The following is an 18,159-nucleotide window of genomic DNA, read 5'->3' as shown; positions in this document are numbered from 1 at the left end:
AGTTTTTGGGATTTCGGTATTCCCAAACCAAACCGAAAAATATGTATATATATTATTTAATTTTTAAATATATATTTAGATCGACAGAGTCCATAGAAAATGAAGGCTTCAATAGTTGCACATATTTATGTATGAATGATTTAAATCGACAGAGTCTTGCAATTGTAGCATCTACATTTGAATCCAGATTGGCAGTCTTGCAATTGTAGCATCTACATTTAAATTGACATAGTCTTGCAATTGGCACATATTGCAACGGGTTTCTTAGCAGATTGCAGCCCAAAAGTGTTAAAAGGTTCAATTTTAGCCCAAAAACATAATATTTTAGTCCAAAAGCCCAAAAGCCCAAAATCATTTCGGATTCCCGATTTGTCCCGAAATCCCGAAACTATTTCGGGATTCCCGAAAATTTGGTTTGGGATCGGTATTGAAATTGGGATTCCCGAAATTTTTGGTTTGGGAATCGGGACAAGGGTTTCGGTATGGGATCCCATACCGAACCACCCCTAAGTATAACATAAGATTTTATGGTATCCACTAGTATAATTTTTTAAATTGAAGATCGAATGCATCCATTGTATTCATATAGGGTCAAGGAGTGTAGTTGTAAAAAATCATCAAAATCGGAGTTAAAATAACCGTTAAATCATGATTTTTCTTTTTATAACCGTCGAAAAGTTTTGTCCCGTTACTTGATCTTTGAATGTTTGTTTTTTACAATTTTTGGCGTATGCGATCTCGAAGTATATACAAACATGTCTGACGGTTGGACTGTTGAAACTAGTTTCGTAGAATGCGTATCCCATCAAAACAATAGATTCACTAACACTTAAGAGTTTATTCATACTTTCATTAAATATAACATAAGATTTTGTGGTATCTACTAGTGTAAATATTTTAAATTGAAGAATGAATTCATTCATTGTATTCATATAGGGGGGTCAATGAGTGTAGCTGTAAAGAATCATCAAAATCAGAGTTAAAATAACCGTTAAATCGTGATTTTTCTTTTTATAACCGTTGAACGGTTTTGTCTCATTACGTGATCTGTATATGTTTGTTTTTTGGAATTTTTGGCGTATGCAATCTCGAAGTATATACAAACATATTGAATGGTTGGATCGTTGAAACTAGTTTTGTAGAATACGTATCCCATCAAAACAATAGATTAACTAACACTTAGGAGTTTATTCATACTTTCATTAAGTATAACAAGATTTTTTGGTATCCACTAGTGTAAATATTTTAAATTGAATATCGAATTCATTCATCGTATTCATATAGGGTCAAGGAGTGTAACTGTAAAACATCATCAAAATCAGAGTTAAAATAACCGTTAAATCATGATTTTTCTTTTTATAACCGTCGAAAAGTTTTGTCCCGTTACTTGATCTCCGAATGTTTTTTTTTTTTGCAATTTTTGGCATATGCGATCTCGAAGTGTATACAAACATATTTGACAGCTGGATGGTTGAAACCAGTTTCGTAGAATGCGTATCCCATCAAAACAATAGATTCACTAACACTTAAGAGTTTATTTATACTTTCATTACGTATAACATAAGATTTTGTGGTATCCACTAGTGTGAATATTTTAAATTGAAGATCGAATTCATTCATTATATTCATATAGAGTCAAGGAGTGTAGTTGTAAAGAATCATCAAAATCGGAGTAAAAATGGTTATATCATTAAATGGTTGACCAAAAAGGGCATTTAATTTATCTTCCATTGCCGCAATATCACTTGGTAGCGATCTTGTTGTAGCCCTTGTCCATTGCATCAATTGAATATGAGTGGCCTTGATTTTTTCTTTCACTTGAAACATTGGCGACCCACGTGTAATCACACTCCAACCCTTGTTGATAGCCTCGGCACATCCATCCATATTCGTCCACCCCTCTTCATAGCAGAAAATCTTCTTTCTTTTTACTAACTTCACCCCTTGTCCACTCAAGCAATATTGGAATATGATATGATGAAGTAGGTTTTAAAAGACTTACCTAAAATTTGGAAAAATGTTAATCCAATCCTGCGACGCCTAAACACGATCAAGTTTGACTTTAATCCCTCATCCGTGTTTTGTAGCCCATGTAAATTTATTTCCTTGGAACCCCAAATCTTGTAATGGACATGTCAACAATGCATTCTGGAAACCCATAATTTGACTAGCACTCCTAAGATCCCCATCTTCCTGCTCATCAGCTTTCAAAATCTTATTAAAGTCCCCAAGATAAACCCACGGCAATGATGAATTCCCATGCAAAGCTCAAGTTCATTCTAGCCCACCCCTTCTTCGAAGCTGCTGTTGCTAAAAGGTCTAATTTGCTCATTCGGCTAAACAATGTCTTTGGCGAGGAAGAATCTTACTTGCGCCAACGTTCTCGCATTTTGTGGCTTTGTAATGGCGACATAAATACTCGCTTCTTTCACCAATGTGCAAACATTCGCAAAGCCAAGGATGGCATTACAGGCATCACCAAACCAAGGGCACCACAACTGTGACCGCACAAAATAGGAGGGCATAGAAGGGCACCACAACTAGGAGGGCAGACAATCCTTATCCGCTAAATTATTAGGGGTCCAATGTGTCGATCACCACGAGAAGTACTTAGGCATGCCGACTCTGGTGAGCAGAAACTGAAGTCATTGCTTTGGGTACATCAAGGACTGTCTTGGAAAAAAGCTTTAATCATGGAAAGGTAAGCTTTTTAGTGCTACTACTAAAGACCTTGTTAAAACCGCAGCGCAAGCGATCTCGAATTACGCAATGATTCCTTTTTCCCAAACACTTCTATGTCCACCTTAATCGCTTTATTGCATCTTTTTTGGTGGAACATCAATGAGGGGGAAAGGAAACTCCACTGGTGCTCCTAGGATAAACTTGTCAACAATAGCTGCTAGACATTATTGGTATAGACAATAGATTTGTAATTATTCCTCTAACTAGCCGTCATTACTTTACTTTATAGCTAGCCGTCATTACTTTACTTTGCTTTCCTTTTCTCCTTATTTTCCTCTTCGATGTTTTCCTTATATAATCATCATTTGGCTTGTCCACTAGTTAGAGCAGTTCCATCGGAGGTGGAATAGCCCGACACCCAGTGGAAAAAACAAGCTGGGACTCAGCCAATTCACTCCAGCCCGTGGAATAGACTGGCACCCAGCCCAAGCCAATCCACAGGTCGGCCTAAAATCGACAGAGGAAGGAGACGGCTCATTTGACGCCATGTTGACGTCATGGCTACACCCACATAACTCACACACAACCTTCTCATCCTCCATAACCGCATTTCTCTCCATATAATCCCCCTCACTACACCCACATATCCTCTCACCGCACTACCTCCCCGAATTCCCAAATCGTCTCCGAACTTCCATTCCTCTTTTGCTCTCCACCGAAAATCAAGAAATGAAGAAATTTTTCAGGGCTTGCGAACTCTGCGACCAAGAAGCCTCTTTCTACTGCCTTTCCGACTCCGCCTTCCTCTGCTCCCGCTGCGACGCTCGCGTCCACTAGGCCAACTTCCTCATCGCCCACCACGTCCGCCACCCTCTCTGCTCTAATTGCAAATCCGTTGCCGAAACCCCTGATCATCACTCTCTCTGCTTCTCCTGCTCGCCTGAATTTTTTTCCCAAGACTGCGACGATTTGAGAGAGAGAGAGAAAGAAAGGACCGGAGAGTGAAAGGAAAAAAGAAGAAAAAATAAATTAAATGATAAATTATTAATTGTTATGAATAAAATAATATAATATTAGATGGGCTGGGTGTCAGCGTATTTTTAGGGGTGGAGATGCTTTAGCCTATTACTGTTCACTGAGGTTTATTACTGTTCATTTAAGTGGATAAATGCGTTGGGTGCTGGCACAAAGTCTTTAGGGGTGGACTTGCTCTTGGGACTAGTTTTTGGCCCTCTATAAGAGATGACTTCCCTCTTGTAAACAAATAATAATGGAGTATATTTCAATTTCTGAGATGGTATCAGAACAGTCGATCATGACTGACTCTTGAACCTCAAAAACAGAAAAAAGCTTCCGCCATATCATATCTCATTCATCATATCAGTTTTATTTTTATTTCAACTTCATTGATCTTAAGCCTATACAATGGCTAGTGATGATGAAGTAGCAGACCCACCAATTTAGTCATTCACACCAGGTGAATCAAACTCCACCACACAAGTGGTCACCATTCAAAATGATAATTCCAATTTCTCTGCAGGAATTAAACTTGATGAGAAGAACTATTCTCTATGGCATCAAGTCATAGAGATGAAAATTGCTAGTCGAGAAAAACATGGGCATCTTTCCGGTGATACCAAGCAGCCTGCAATCACAGACCCACTGTATAACAAGTGGCGAGCTGAAAATTGCCAAGTCAAAAGTTGGTTATTTGATGCTATGACACCCAATCAAATGAAGCGGTTCATCCGTTACGACACAGCTATGCAGGTATGGGATGCCATAAAAAAGACTTACTCAGATGGCTTTGATGAAGCCAAAATTTATGATCTTCATAAAAGGTCATTTACCATGAAGCAAAATGAAGCTCCTATTGCTAACTATTACAGCAATCTCACTGAGATTTTTCAAGAACTTGATCAACTTAGTCCTATTAACATGAAGGACCCAGATGATATATCATCAAGGCAGCAAGAAATTGAGCGACTTCGAGTCTATATTTTTCCTGCAGGATTAGACAACAAGTTTGATCAAATTCGTCGTGAGATTTTGAGGATGGAGCCCAAACCTGGTCTTGAAAGAGCATACTCTCATGTTAAACGTGAAAGCAATCGACAAGGAACCATGTCAGAAAGTGCCACCATGCCTGAAGCTACTGTGCTCTTTACCACAAATTCTCGATTTCCACAAGGACCTCGACTTCAAAACATAAACTCCTCAACAGCTGATCGATTTCGTAATCGACCACCTATGCAGTGCACCAAATGTGGATTGAAAAATCATACTATTCAAGCTGTTATGAGATTATTGGCTATCCAGAAGGATGGGTTAACAGAGGATGAAAGAAGGAATCCAGCAGAGCATCATTCACCACCTCTGAGTCTTCTCAAGATGTTAGCTCATCTGACCATGTCCCAAAAGCCTTGAACACCTCAGGTATATCTAATTCTACATCCACTAATACTTGTAATAGATTGTGGATTATTGATACAGGTGCCACAGATCACATGACATATGATGCTAACATTCTTCACTCACTAAAAATAGCCAACCAGACATTCATTACCAGTGCTAATGGTTCAATCTCTCCAGTTACTGGATAAGGCTCTCTTTCACTAACTTTCTCACTCAATCTTGATCATGTCCTAGTTGTACCATCCCTAGATTACGATCTTTTATCTGTTTCTCAAATTATTGACTCCCTTAATTATTCTGTTTCCTTTTGGCCACTATATTGTCTTTTCCAGGATCTGCTCACCAGGGCTGTGATTGGTTGTGGTACTAGAAGGGGCAAACTATATTATTTGGACTTAACGGAAGAATGCAGCAATAGATTGAGTCAAGTGCATCATGTAAGCAGAGACGAATCAACCCGAATGAAGAAGATTTGGTTATGGCACATGCGATTAGGACATCCCTCATTTGGTTATCTTAAACTTTTATTCCATGAACTTTTTCCCCAATTCAAAGAATCTGATTTCCATTGTGAAATTTGTATTTTAGCCAAAAGTCATCGTGTTTCCTACCCATTAAGATTAAATAAAAGTTCTGTGCCATTCATGGTCGTTCATTCTGACGTTTGGGGTCCTGCCAGAATTCTTACCACTTCTGGATTTAGATGGTTTGTGACATTTATAGATGACTGTACTAGAATGACCTGGGTGTTTCCAATGAAGCATAAGAGTGAAGTTCCTACCAAGTTCAATATTTTTCATCAATATATTGCAACTCAGTTTGACAAGAAAATTCAGACACTCAGGTCTGATAATGGAGGAGAATATGTCAATCATGCTCTGCATAACTATTTGCAAGAGCATGGTATTGTTCATCAAACCACATGTGCCTATACACCTCAACAAAACGGTGTAGCAGAGAGGAAGAATCGACATCTCTTAGAAGTGGTTCGTGCGTATTTATATGGTGCCAACATGCATAATAAGTTTTAGGGGGAGGTACTGTGTTCTGCAACACATCTCATAAATCGAACACCATCTAGTACTCTCCAATAACAAACACCATTCTAAACACTTAACCACCTTCTCACCATTCCATCTATCCCAAACTTAGAACCATGTGTCTTTGGTTGTGTGGCTTATGTACAGGTTTATCCACATCAACGGGGGAAGTTTGATCCATGTGCCTTCTGGTGTGTATTCTTGGGTTATTCTGATATAAAAAAAGGATACAAATGTTTTCATCCTCCTACCTAAACTCTATACATCACTGCAGATGTCTAGTTTCAAGAAGGAGAAACATATTTTTCAAATGGAGACATTGAGTATCCCCTTCAGAAGGAGAATAGTATGTTTGAAGAGGATACCCAAGACATTAGCAACATTAAAATTGTTGCAGAAATTTCGGAAACTGAGATAAATGTTGATAAGTCGGCAGATGATTGTAATTAAACAATACATGCAGAAACAGAATCATCGACTCCAACATTAGACACAGAAGTACATCCAGCAACGTTAAGTCCAAATGGCTTGGGATTGCCTTCTTCAACAGTACCACATGATTAATCAACCCCTGAACACAATCAACAGGTAACTAATCAATCTAATTCTATTGAGATCGTACCTAAGTCAAGTCAAATTGAGTCCACTAATTATCAACTTCCCCCTCGAAAATCTCGAGGGATTCCTAAACAGTTATATAATCCTGATCCTAGGCCAAGGTTAAATACGCAATTGCTAACCATGTGTCCCTCCATAAGCTATCTACATCATGTGAGGCATTTGTAAATCAATTATCCACTGTATCTATTCCTTGTAGTGTAGAGGATGCTATGAAAGATCCTAAGTGGACTCATGCAATGAATGAAGAAATAGAGGCACTCTAGAAAAATTCCACATGGGAGTTAACTAACCTACCCAAGGGGAAGAAATCAGTTGGTTGTAGGTGGATATACACAATAAAATTCAATGCAGATGACACTATTGAGCGATACAAAGCAAGATTAGTGGCAAAAGGCTACAGACATATGGCATTGACTACGGAGAGACTTTTGCCCCTCTAGCTAAGATAAGCACTATTCGTGTACTCTTATCCCTAGCAACAAACCTTGATTGGTCTTTGCAACAATTCGATGTCAAAAATGCTTTCCTGCATAGAGATTTAGAAGAAGAAGTTTATATCCCAATCAGACCAACAACGTTTGTAAACTAAAAAAGTCGTTGTATGGTTTAAAGCAATCACCAAGAGCTTGGTTTGGGAGATTTACCAAATCGATGAAATTTTTCGGATACAAACAAAGCAACTCAGATCATACTCTTTTCTCAAAGCATAAGAAAGGTAAAATCACTGCTCTTATTGTATATGTGGATGACATGGTGGTTACAGGAAATGATCCAGAAGAGAAGGCAGCACTGCAAAAGTATCTAGCAAGTGAATTTGAAATGAAAGATCTCGGTGCTTTAAAGTATTTCTTAGGCATTGAGGTGGCCCGCTCACAACAAGGAATATTTCTATCACAACGAAAATATGTTCTTGATATTTTGACGGAAACTGGGATGCTAGCATGCAAACCAGCAGATACCCCAATTGAGCTGAATCACAAACTTGGTGAATATCCTGATTAGATACCTACCAACAAAGAGAAATATCAACGAATTATTGGTAAGCTAATATATCTTGCACATATTAGACCAGATATAGCATATGCAGTCAGTATGGTAAACCAATTTATGCATGCACCAAGTGAAACACACATGGATGTTGTAAACCGTATCTTGAGGTATTTAAAGTCAGCTCTTGGGAAAAGGATTAATGTTTTCAAAACATGATCATCTAGACGTTAAAGGCTACACTAATGCTGATTGGGCTGGTGATGTAACTAACAGACAATCAACATCAGGATACTTTGTTATTGTTGGAAGAAATCTAGTCTCTTAGCGTAGTAAGAAACAAAAGGTTGTTGCTAGATCAAGTGCTGAAGTAGAATATCGGAGCATGGCACATGGAGTATGTGAACTGCTTTGGGTGAAGAATTTACTGAGAGATTTGGGATTTAGGCCCAAGCATGCTATACCTCTACATTGTGACAACAAGGCTGCAATTGACATTGCTCACAATCCGGTTCAACATGATTGAACCAAACAAGTGGAGGTGGATAGACTTTTTATTAAAGAAAAAATTAAGGCAAGACTTATTGAAGTTCCATTCGTTAAATCTGAAGATCAATTAGCATACATGCTCACCAAAGCAGTCACAAGTTTAGTATTTCACAACTCACTAAGCAAGTTGGGCATTCATGACATTTACGTACCAACTTGAGGGGGGAGTGTCAACAATAGCTGCTAGACATTATTGGTATAGACAATAGACTTATAATTATTCCTCTAGCTAGCCATCATTACTTTACTTTATAGCTAGCTATCATTACTTTGCTTTATAGCTAGCCATCATTACTTTGCTTTGCTTTTCTTTTCTCCTTATTTTCCTCTTCGGTGTTTTCCTCATGTAATCATCATTTGGCTTGTCCACTTGTTAGGACTAGTTGTTGGCCTTCTATAAGAGATGACTTCACTCTTGTAAAAAAATAATAATGGAGGATATTTCAATTTCTGAGAAAACTGTCTTCCCAAACCGGAATGAGACCTTGGATTTCTCTATCTCTATGCCTTTAACTTTGGTTTGCTTGCCAAACTGGAATGGAGACTATTAATGGAGCCATCTTCCTTGGTGGCAATGTAAGAAACTTGATGTGAGTTTCATCAAACATATAACAAGTGTAATGTTATAAGCTAAGTAAGTTATCTGTCGAGTATAGCTTAACCGATGCACTAATGTAGTTTTCAGACATAAAATGTTGGAGGGAAACCTAATGAGATTCAAACTAATTTGAATTGGACAATTAAATTGAAGTTGTAACTGTTGGTAACTCCTTTCTTGATGGGACTAAGTGTCACGGGCCATGTGTTAAAAACAAAGAAAATGCCCAAGACATCATATATCTAAGCCCATGAAGCCATGTCTTCATGGAAGCTTCTGGAACGTCCCGGAGAAATCAAGAACGTGGCGGAGCATTCAAGATAATCTTAGGGCATTCCGGAACATTCCACACAAGTGTACATATTTAAGCCTCACCTAGAATAATCTAGATTAGGCAAGTTGTATCTAGAACAATGCTAGATATTTTTGGATGTAAGTAGAGGATTCTAGAACCCTCCATTGAGGAGGTGACTTAGGCCTATAAATAGGAGGCAAGGCCATTTGGCCAAACCATCAAAGAATTGTAAGCAATTGTAAAGTTCTCTTAACTTTCAATACAAAGCTTCATTTCTCCCATCTTCTAAGTGATCTTAGCATTCTCCAAGCTATCTTAGCTTTCTTTGTGATTCGATCCGGGGAAGCGAGGCTTCGAAGGCTTACTTAGCTTGTTCATCGAGGTATTCAAGTCTAAGTGCCGCACGGGCGGAAGGCTTAAAGAGTCATCCCGTGACAGCTGGTATCAGAGCCAAGCTCGTGAATCACTTGAAGGAAAGTAGGATATGGCAAGTGGAGAGATGGTGTCCGGAGTCTCCGATCTAAGGGAGCGTACTGCCGAGGTCCAAGACGTTGCCAAGAGCAAGCCAAAGTTAAAGGACTTGCAAGCATCGATGGAGACCATGGAGGAGCGACTCGAGAAGGTGGAACGAACCATACTCGAGTTCGATACTCGACTTGATGAGGATGTTGTCGACAAGGAGGAAATCCAAACCATGGTGGACAATGGTAAGGATGAACTGCGTGGCTTGGTGGAAGGGCTACGAGATGAGCTCCTTAGCGCTCTCAACACCATGGCAGACAAGATGCGGAGGGAAGTCCAGGTTCACCTTGACAACATAGAGGCAAGGTTTGTGGCGCTTCAAGAAGAGATAAAGGACACAAGGGAACTCAAGGGAGATGTGGCGTTTTGTAAAGAAGCAGTCGTGAAGCAATTCGTGCAAGGGTTGAGGGAAATCAAGTCGTTGGACTCCAAGGTAATCGACTCCTTTAAACCCAAATCCTATAATGGGAAGAGGGAAGCAAAGGAGCTCGACACATTCGTGTGGAACGTGGAGCGATACTTCAAGTACCTGAAGCTTGAAGATGATGAGTCCAAAATCTCAACGGCAACCATGTTCTTAGCTGACAATGCCCTTATGTGGTGGCGTCGTCGGAGCATGGAGATTGAGCAAGGTACGTTCTCTCTCACCACTTGGGATGAGTTTAAGAAAGATCTTATGCTGCACTTCTATCCCCAAAATGCCAAGTACGAAGCCAAGGAGAAACTAAGGTGGCTCAAGCAAACAGGGAGCGTCAAAGACTATGTCAACGCCTTCGTGAGCTTGTTATTCGAGGTGCCCAACATGTTAGAGGAAGACAAGCTCATGTACTTCATGAGTGGATTGCAAAATTGGGCAAAACTCGAACTACAAAGGAGACATGTGCAAACATTGTCTGATGCCATTGCCGCTGCCGAATCCTTGATTGAGTTTAAATCAAGCCACCAAGGTGATTCCAAGTCCACGGGGAAGAAGGGTAACCATGAGAGAAGTGGGGGAGAACATAAGTCGAAGGACAAGGCCGAGACAAGCAAACCGAAGGAGAAGAAAGCCGATAAGCATGACAAAGGCAAAGGTAAGTCTTGGCAACCCACTTGTTACCTATGCGACGGCCCTCACATGATGCGAGATTGCCCACAAAAGAAGGCCCTTAAGGCCATGGCTTTCAAGGAGGACAAGGCCAAAGAGAGTAACGATGCAACGATGGGATGCATCCGTCTACTGAATGCTATCCAGACAACCCTTCCACAACCTAAGGCTCAAGTTGGGGGAAGATCATTGTTCGTCGACGTCAAGACTGGTGACAAGACGACGCGTGTGTTGGTGGACACGGGAGCAACACACAACTTCATGACGTCGGAGGAAGCCACAAGGCTTGGCCTCCGAGTCACAAAGGAGCCTGGTAGCGTGAAGACGGTAAATTCCGCAGCCACCCCCATTGTTGGAGTTGCGCGCAATGTACAAGTAGACATTGGCACATGGAAGGGAAAGATCGACTTCACCGTAGTCAAGATGGACGACTATGGCGTAGTCATTGGGTTAGAGTTCATGGACAAGGTACGAGCCTTTCCCATTCCCTTCTACAATATTTTCTGTATCCTGGCCGACGGAAGACAACCTTGCCTGGTGCCAGTGGAAAGGCAAGCCAAGAAGTGTACCCAGCACTTGTCGGCAATTCAATTTGCCAAGTCTTGGAAGAAAGGCGAGGCCACATTTCTTGCAACCCTAATGTTGAATGAAGGGGAGGAGAAGCACGGGCCTTTGCCGAAACAAGTGGAAGACGTCCTTGCGGAGTTTGCGGACGTGATGCCTAAGGAACTGCCAAAGAAGTTGCCACCAAGGAGAGAGGTCGACCATGCGATTGAGTTGGAGCCTGGTGCTAAGCCTCCATCCAAATCACCTTATAGGATGTCGCCACCCGAGTTGGCTATAAGGCAACAACCCTTGACCCCGAACACGGTCGTGACTGGCTACACGGGGAATAGTCCAGCCGCTTTCAAGACCGCTAAGGAGTGGCAATTAGCCCACGAACTTGCTCGAGCTCATTTGGAGAAGGCTTCAAAGAAGATGAAGAAATGGGCGGATCGCAAGCGAAGGAATGTGGAGTTCCAAACCGGTGACCAAGTCTTTGTGAAGCTCAATGCGTCTCAGCACAAGAGTACTCGTGGCTTGCACAAGAGCTTGTTGCGGAAATATGAGGGACCATTCCCTATCATCAAGAAGGTTGGCAAAGCCGCGTATGTTGTGGAACTCCCACCCCGCCTCAAGTTTCACCCGGTGTTCCATGTGAGCAACTTGAAGCCTTATCATGCAGACAATGAGGAGCCAAGCCGAGGTGAGTCTCATCGAGCACCCCCTTTGATGACGGAGGCATTTGACAAAGAAGTGGAGAGCATTGAAGCCAAGCGTGTCGTGGTGCGACCAAGACAACCAAAGCATGTGGAGTACTTTGTCAAATGGAAGGGGCTACCATACTCCGAAGCAACATGGGAGAAGGAGACGTCCTTATGGCAATATAAGGACTTGATTCAGACATTCGAGAGGCAAGAGTCGACGAGGACGTCGACGGCTTAAGTGGGGGAGGATGTCACGGGCCATGTGTTAAAAACAAAGAAAATGCCCAAGACATCATATATCTAAGCCCATGAAGCCATGTCTTCATGGAAGCTTCTGGAACGTCCCGGAGAAATCAAGAACGTGGCGGAGCATTCAAGATAATCTTAGGGCATTCCGGAACATTCCACACAAGTGTACATATTTAAACCTCACCTAGAATAATCTAGATTAGGCAAGTTGTATCTAGAACAATGCTAGATATTTTTGGATGTAAGTAGAAGATTCTAGAACCCTCCATTGAGGAGGTGACTTAGGCCTATAAATAGGAGGCAAGGCCATTTGGCCAAACCATCAAAGAATTGTAAGCAATTGTAAAGTTCTCTTAACTTTCAATACAAAGCTTCATTTCTCCCATCTTCTAAGTGATCTTAGCATTCTCCAAGCTATCTTAGCTTTCTTTGTGATTCGATCCGGGGAAGCGAGGCTTCGAAGGCTTACTTAGCTTGTTCATCGAGGTATTCAAGTCTAAGTGCCGCACGGGCGGAAGGCTTAAAGAGTCATCCCGTGACATAAGGAACTACTACAAGTATATATATATATATATATATATATATATATATATATATGGATATAGTGATATGGTCCATTCTCTTGGTGTGAAAAACATTACCACTTCAGATTTTGACATGTACTCATCCCATTGAGAGTTTGGTAATACTATTGATTACACAAGAGAGAAGAAGATTATATTGCTCCAATGGTCTCTATGGCATCGAATGCTAGTTAGTTTAACTATCAAGCATTACTGTCATTAGGGTTAGTGCCTGTATATTTATTACCCATGCACAGATTAGGGTTTCTGTCTCCAGTTTAGTATGTAAGGTTTGATTGTGGTATAAAAGCCACTATATTCAAACTCTTGCGTGATAATACATGCCTTATGATTACATTCTTTCGCTGCTATGGCTAATTTCAATATATCATGCGCATGACATATATATTGTTTATTGCTGCATCATTTTATAAACTGCATTATCTTTGTGTTGTTTTTTGCTCTTTCAATATTCATGATTACTTTCATAGAGTAGCATAATGGTTCATAATTTAATTCACACTGAGTCATGAAGTATGATGCCTTATATTTGCTCAAGGCTATTATATCATTTTGTTGTTAATAATGATGATTTTGAGTAATGTTCTCATTTGATTACTTGAATCTTACACCAAACTGTTAGATCCAGTCTTAAGTTTTAAAAAAAAAATCCAAAGAGATTTATATACTGGGATCATTATGGACTGATGTATAGTGAGTGATGAATATCATGCAATGGTGTATTTCTTCTTGCCTAAAGGTGTAGCACACAGAACATTATATTTATATTTGGCTAAGCAAATTTTAAAAATTGTAACTTTATATGAACAATTTCTTGCCCAAAGGTGTGACTGGTTTCATATGTTTAAGACTAACAAGACAATAAAGACATGTTCTTGCTTACAATACTTATGATTTTCAAACCAAATGTATTTATATGCAGGTTTCAACATGCTTAACATTGTCAACATTGAGAAGTTGAATGGCACCAACTTCAAAACTTGGAAGCAACATATTGAAATGAATTTGGGAATGCTTGAGTTTCACATAACCTTTAAGTCTCCTCAACCAACTGCCTTGGTTGAAAGCAGCACTGCTCAAGAGAGGGATCATTTTGCGAAATGGGAAAAAGCAAATCAAATGTCTCTTCTTATCATGCAAAATGCAATGGAAGAGAACATCAGAGGTGGCATCTCAAGCTGCGACTTAGCCAATGTTATATGGCTATGATAGAAGAAAAGTTCAAAAGGTCTGATAAGGCTGAAGTGGGTGCACATCTTTATGCACTCGTCAACAGCAAGTATGATGGTTTAGGCAGTGTGTGTGAACATTTTATTGAAAATGGTGAACATTGCTAACAAACTGAATGCAATGGAAATTGGCATCACTGACCAATTCCTAGTGCATATGGCTTTATAGTATTTGTCTAGTGAGTATGATCAAATAAAGGTCAACTACACACTCAAAAAGAAATTTGGAGTATTAATAAATTGATTGCTATATGTTGTTAAGAGGAAGACAGACTAAAGAGGTCCAAAGCAAAGAAAATGGAACTAGTCAACCTTATGGAGACTGCAAAAGGGAAAGGAAAGCAGACCATGAGCAACAAAAATGATAATTATAAGGGGACCAAGCCATTCAACCCTCAGAGCTGTCCATCTTCAATGCTTTGGCATCGAAGGTTAGGGCATATCTCCAAAGCTAGAATGCTGAGACTAATAAAGGATAGTGCACTACCAAATGTTGATATTACTGACATTGAGAATTGCATAGATTGCTTCAAAGGTTAAACCACAAATTTAACCAACAAATGAAAAGCAAAAATGAGCAATGATCTTTTAGAGATCATTCACAAATACAATATGTGTGTGATCCCTTTCCAACAAAAACAATATGTGGAAACTCATACTTTATTCTTTTTATTGATGATTTTTCAAGATATACTTATTTGTTTTTTATCTCGGACAAGTCTCAAACTCTAAATTGTTTTAAAATCTAATCATGGAGGTGAGTTTTTTGGGAGATACACAGAACAAGGACAAATTAAAGGACCATTTGCATTATATCTGCAACAAGAGGGCATAGTGGCTCAATATACTACCCCATGTACACCATCATAGAATGGAGTAGCTGAGAGATGAAATCGTACACTCAAAGACATGGTAAGAAACATGTATTCATTTGCCAAATTACTTGAATTCTTATGGGGTGAAGCAATCAAGATAGCTAATTATATACTTAATCGAGTGCCTACTAAAGATGTCCCAATCACTCCATTTGAAGCTTGGACAGAAAGAAAGCCTAGTTTCTCACACTTTCATGCATGGGGGTGTAAATGTGAAGCTAGATTGTACAATCCAAATGAAAGAAAATTGGATTTAAAGGCCACTTCTTGCTACTTTGTTGGTTATGCAGAAAAATCAAAGGGTTATCAGTTCTATTGTCCTAATGCTCATACCAGAATCATGGATAATCACAATGCAAAGTTCATTGAAGATATTCAACACAATGGAGTTGGTGCTCCTTCTTCTTTTGTTTTTGAAGAAGTTGCTCGAGATGAACCATGTTCTTCCTCAGTTCCAAGTGCCATGAATACCTCTTCATTACCTATGCCAATGTCACTCACTAATGATTTAAATTTATCTTCGCCAACTGCTGCCTCACTTCCATCAGTTTTTGAGATTCCTCAACTCTCTGAGACTACAATCTTAACACCAACATCTAAAAGTCATGATCAACCTTCCAATAGTGCAATTCCAAGTAGTTCTCAGCCTACATTGTCAGTTAACATTGATCATCCATTACTCCTTACAAGAAAGTCTTCAAGAGCAAGGAAATCAGCCATTTCAGATGATTACATGGTGTATTTAGAAGAGATTGATTATGATGTTAGTGATGTGGATGATCTAGTAACATACCAATAAGCTAAGTTAGGTCCTTATGCTTAACAATGACAAACTGCAATGGATGATGAATTGGCTTCCATGGCAAGTAACCATGTTTGGACTTTGGTGGAGAGTACACCACAGTCAAAAGCCATTGGTTGCAAGTGGATTTTTAAAACTAAAAGAAATTCTGAGGGTAAAGTGGGCAAGTACAAAGCCAGATTAGTGGTAAAAGGGTTCACTTAAATAGAAGGAGTGGATTATTCATAAACCTTTTCTCCAGTTTCAACCAAGGATTCATTTCGTGTAATCATGGCTTTGACATCACAGTTTAATTTGGAACTCCACCAAATGGATGTTAAAATAAAAGGAGTGATAATACTTCAACAATGTTCTTTGCCAAGAACAATAAAAGGTCTGAAGCATCGAGACTAATGGACATAAAGTATTTGAAAGTTCAAGATCAAGTGAGAGAAGGCATTATTGAAATTGAGCATATCAGCACCCATGATATGGTGGCTGATCCACTAACCAAAGCCATACATGTTACAAGTTTCAACAAGCATGGGTCTACAGAGTTCAATAGATGAGTTTTGAATGTGGGAGTAAGGATATTATGCTTGCAATCCTTGCTATTTCAAGTAATAGTGTGAATGTACTGGACTAATCATTTTGTTCATTATGTAAGTACAATATATATGTTTAAAGAATCTCACTATTTGAATGTTAATTCTTGCAAGGATAATATGCTAAAAGAGATACCTTAATTGATGTATCTTAGGACCAAAGAAATGTGGGAGAGAATAAAGCGTACATTATGATTCTCTTATTAATGTAATGTTTGCCTGATGTTTATACTTACACTTTAATGCAGTGTGATAGTGGTCTTTGTGAATTGATGCAAATACTGATATCAAGTTTCCAAGATTCATCTGCTACACTGAACTAGTAATTACTAAGTACAGGCTCTACAAATTATAACTCCATGATCATACTTACTTATGATATTACAATATTGGCTTAATGTTTGATCTCACTCATGTGGGAGAATGTAAGAAACTTGATGTGAGTTTCATTAAACATATAACAAGTGTAAAGTTATAAGCTAAGTGAGTTATATGTCGAGTATAGCCTAACTGATGCACTAATGCAGTTTCCAAACTTAAATTGTTGGAGCAAAACCTAATGAGATTCAAACTAATTTGAATTGGACAGTTACATTGAAGTTGTAACTGTTGCTAACTCTTTTCTTGATGGGAGGAAGGAACTACTACAAGTATATATGTATATATATATATATATATATATATATATATATATATATATACACACATATATAGATGTTGATGCACAAAACCGGAGAGGTCTTGGAACAACGTAAATCCGACTGTGAATTTGCAAGAATGTAAAGAACAAAAGATGTATCGTGGTTCACCCCAATATTTGGGCTACGTCCACACTGATGTTGATGGTATTTCTCTGTAACTGTATGTATGGATTACAAGCTCAAGGGGAGTCCCATTGAGGAAGAGAGTGTTGTTGTGTTTATGAGGGTGTTGCCCTCTGTTAGGTTCACAGAGTTCGATTTGTGAGAGAGGATGAGTCCCCTTTTATAGAATAAAGGGGCTCCTCCTTTTACATAATTATGGGCTGGGTAATGATGCCCAAATGTTAAGGCCTAATGTGTCAATGTATGAGGCCCAATATGTGTGGTACCAACAATAGTCCCTAAGTCTTTAGTCAAAAGAGTCTTTTGGCTGGAGACTTGAAATTCAGTCCATGTGTGTGCCGAAGTAACTAGATGTCGTCTAGAACTGATACTCGATATGAGATGGTGCTCAATATGAAATGATGCTCAACTAGAAGTAGCACATGTTGCAAGGATGCTTGGCTTGTGGCTTATGTTGCCTTGGTTGGCTCGGCTTGCGGCATTGAAGGTGAGGGAGTCCCTTTTATAGAATAAGGGTTCGCTCCTCAATACATAAATGATGGGCTAGAGTTGATGCTCATGGCGAGGCGGTTGCTCAGCAGGCGGCGATGCTCTCTAATGATGGTGAATGAGTCCCTTTTATAGAATAAGGGCTCGTTCCTCAATACATAAGTGATGGGCTAGAGTTGATGCTCGCGGCGAGGCGGTTGCTCAGCAGGCGGCGATGCTATCTAATGATGGTGAGGGAGTCCCTTTTATAGAATAAGGGTTCGCTCCTCAATACATGAATAATGGGTGCTCTCTAATGAAAGTGAGGGAGTCCATTTTATAAAATAAAGGCTCGCTCCTCAATACATAAGTGATGGGCTAGAGTTGATGCTTGCGGTGAGGCGGTTACTTAGCAGCGGCGATGCTCTCTAATGATGGTGAGAAAGTCCATTTTATAGAGTAAGGGCTCGCTCCTCAATATATCAGTGATGGGCTAGATCC

At 39.6% G+C, this 18,159-nt stretch overlaps 1 protein-coding gene across 1 annotated transcript; it reads left to right on the top strand.

Moving 5' to 3' along the window:
- Nucleotides 1-4,272: 4,272 nt before the first annotated feature.
- LOC139196854 (uncharacterized) lies at nt 4,273-5,109 on the top strand. Its single transcript, XM_070823199.1, has one exon. The coding sequence runs from the start codon at nt 4,273-4,275 to the stop codon at nt 5,107-5,109; it is 837 nt and encodes a 278-aa protein (XP_070679300.1).
- The last annotated feature ends 13,050 nt before the right edge of the window (nt 5,110-18,159 follow it).

Source organism: Malus domestica, chromosome 06 (assembly GCF_042453785.1).
Source record: "Malus domestica chromosome 06, GDT2T_hap1".
In the NCBI taxonomy this organism is placed as follows: Eukaryota; Viridiplantae; Streptophyta; class Magnoliopsida; order Rosales; family Rosaceae; genus Malus; species Malus domestica.
Note: the sequence above shows the minus strand (reverse complement) of the source record. Positions and strands in the feature narration are given on the sequence as shown.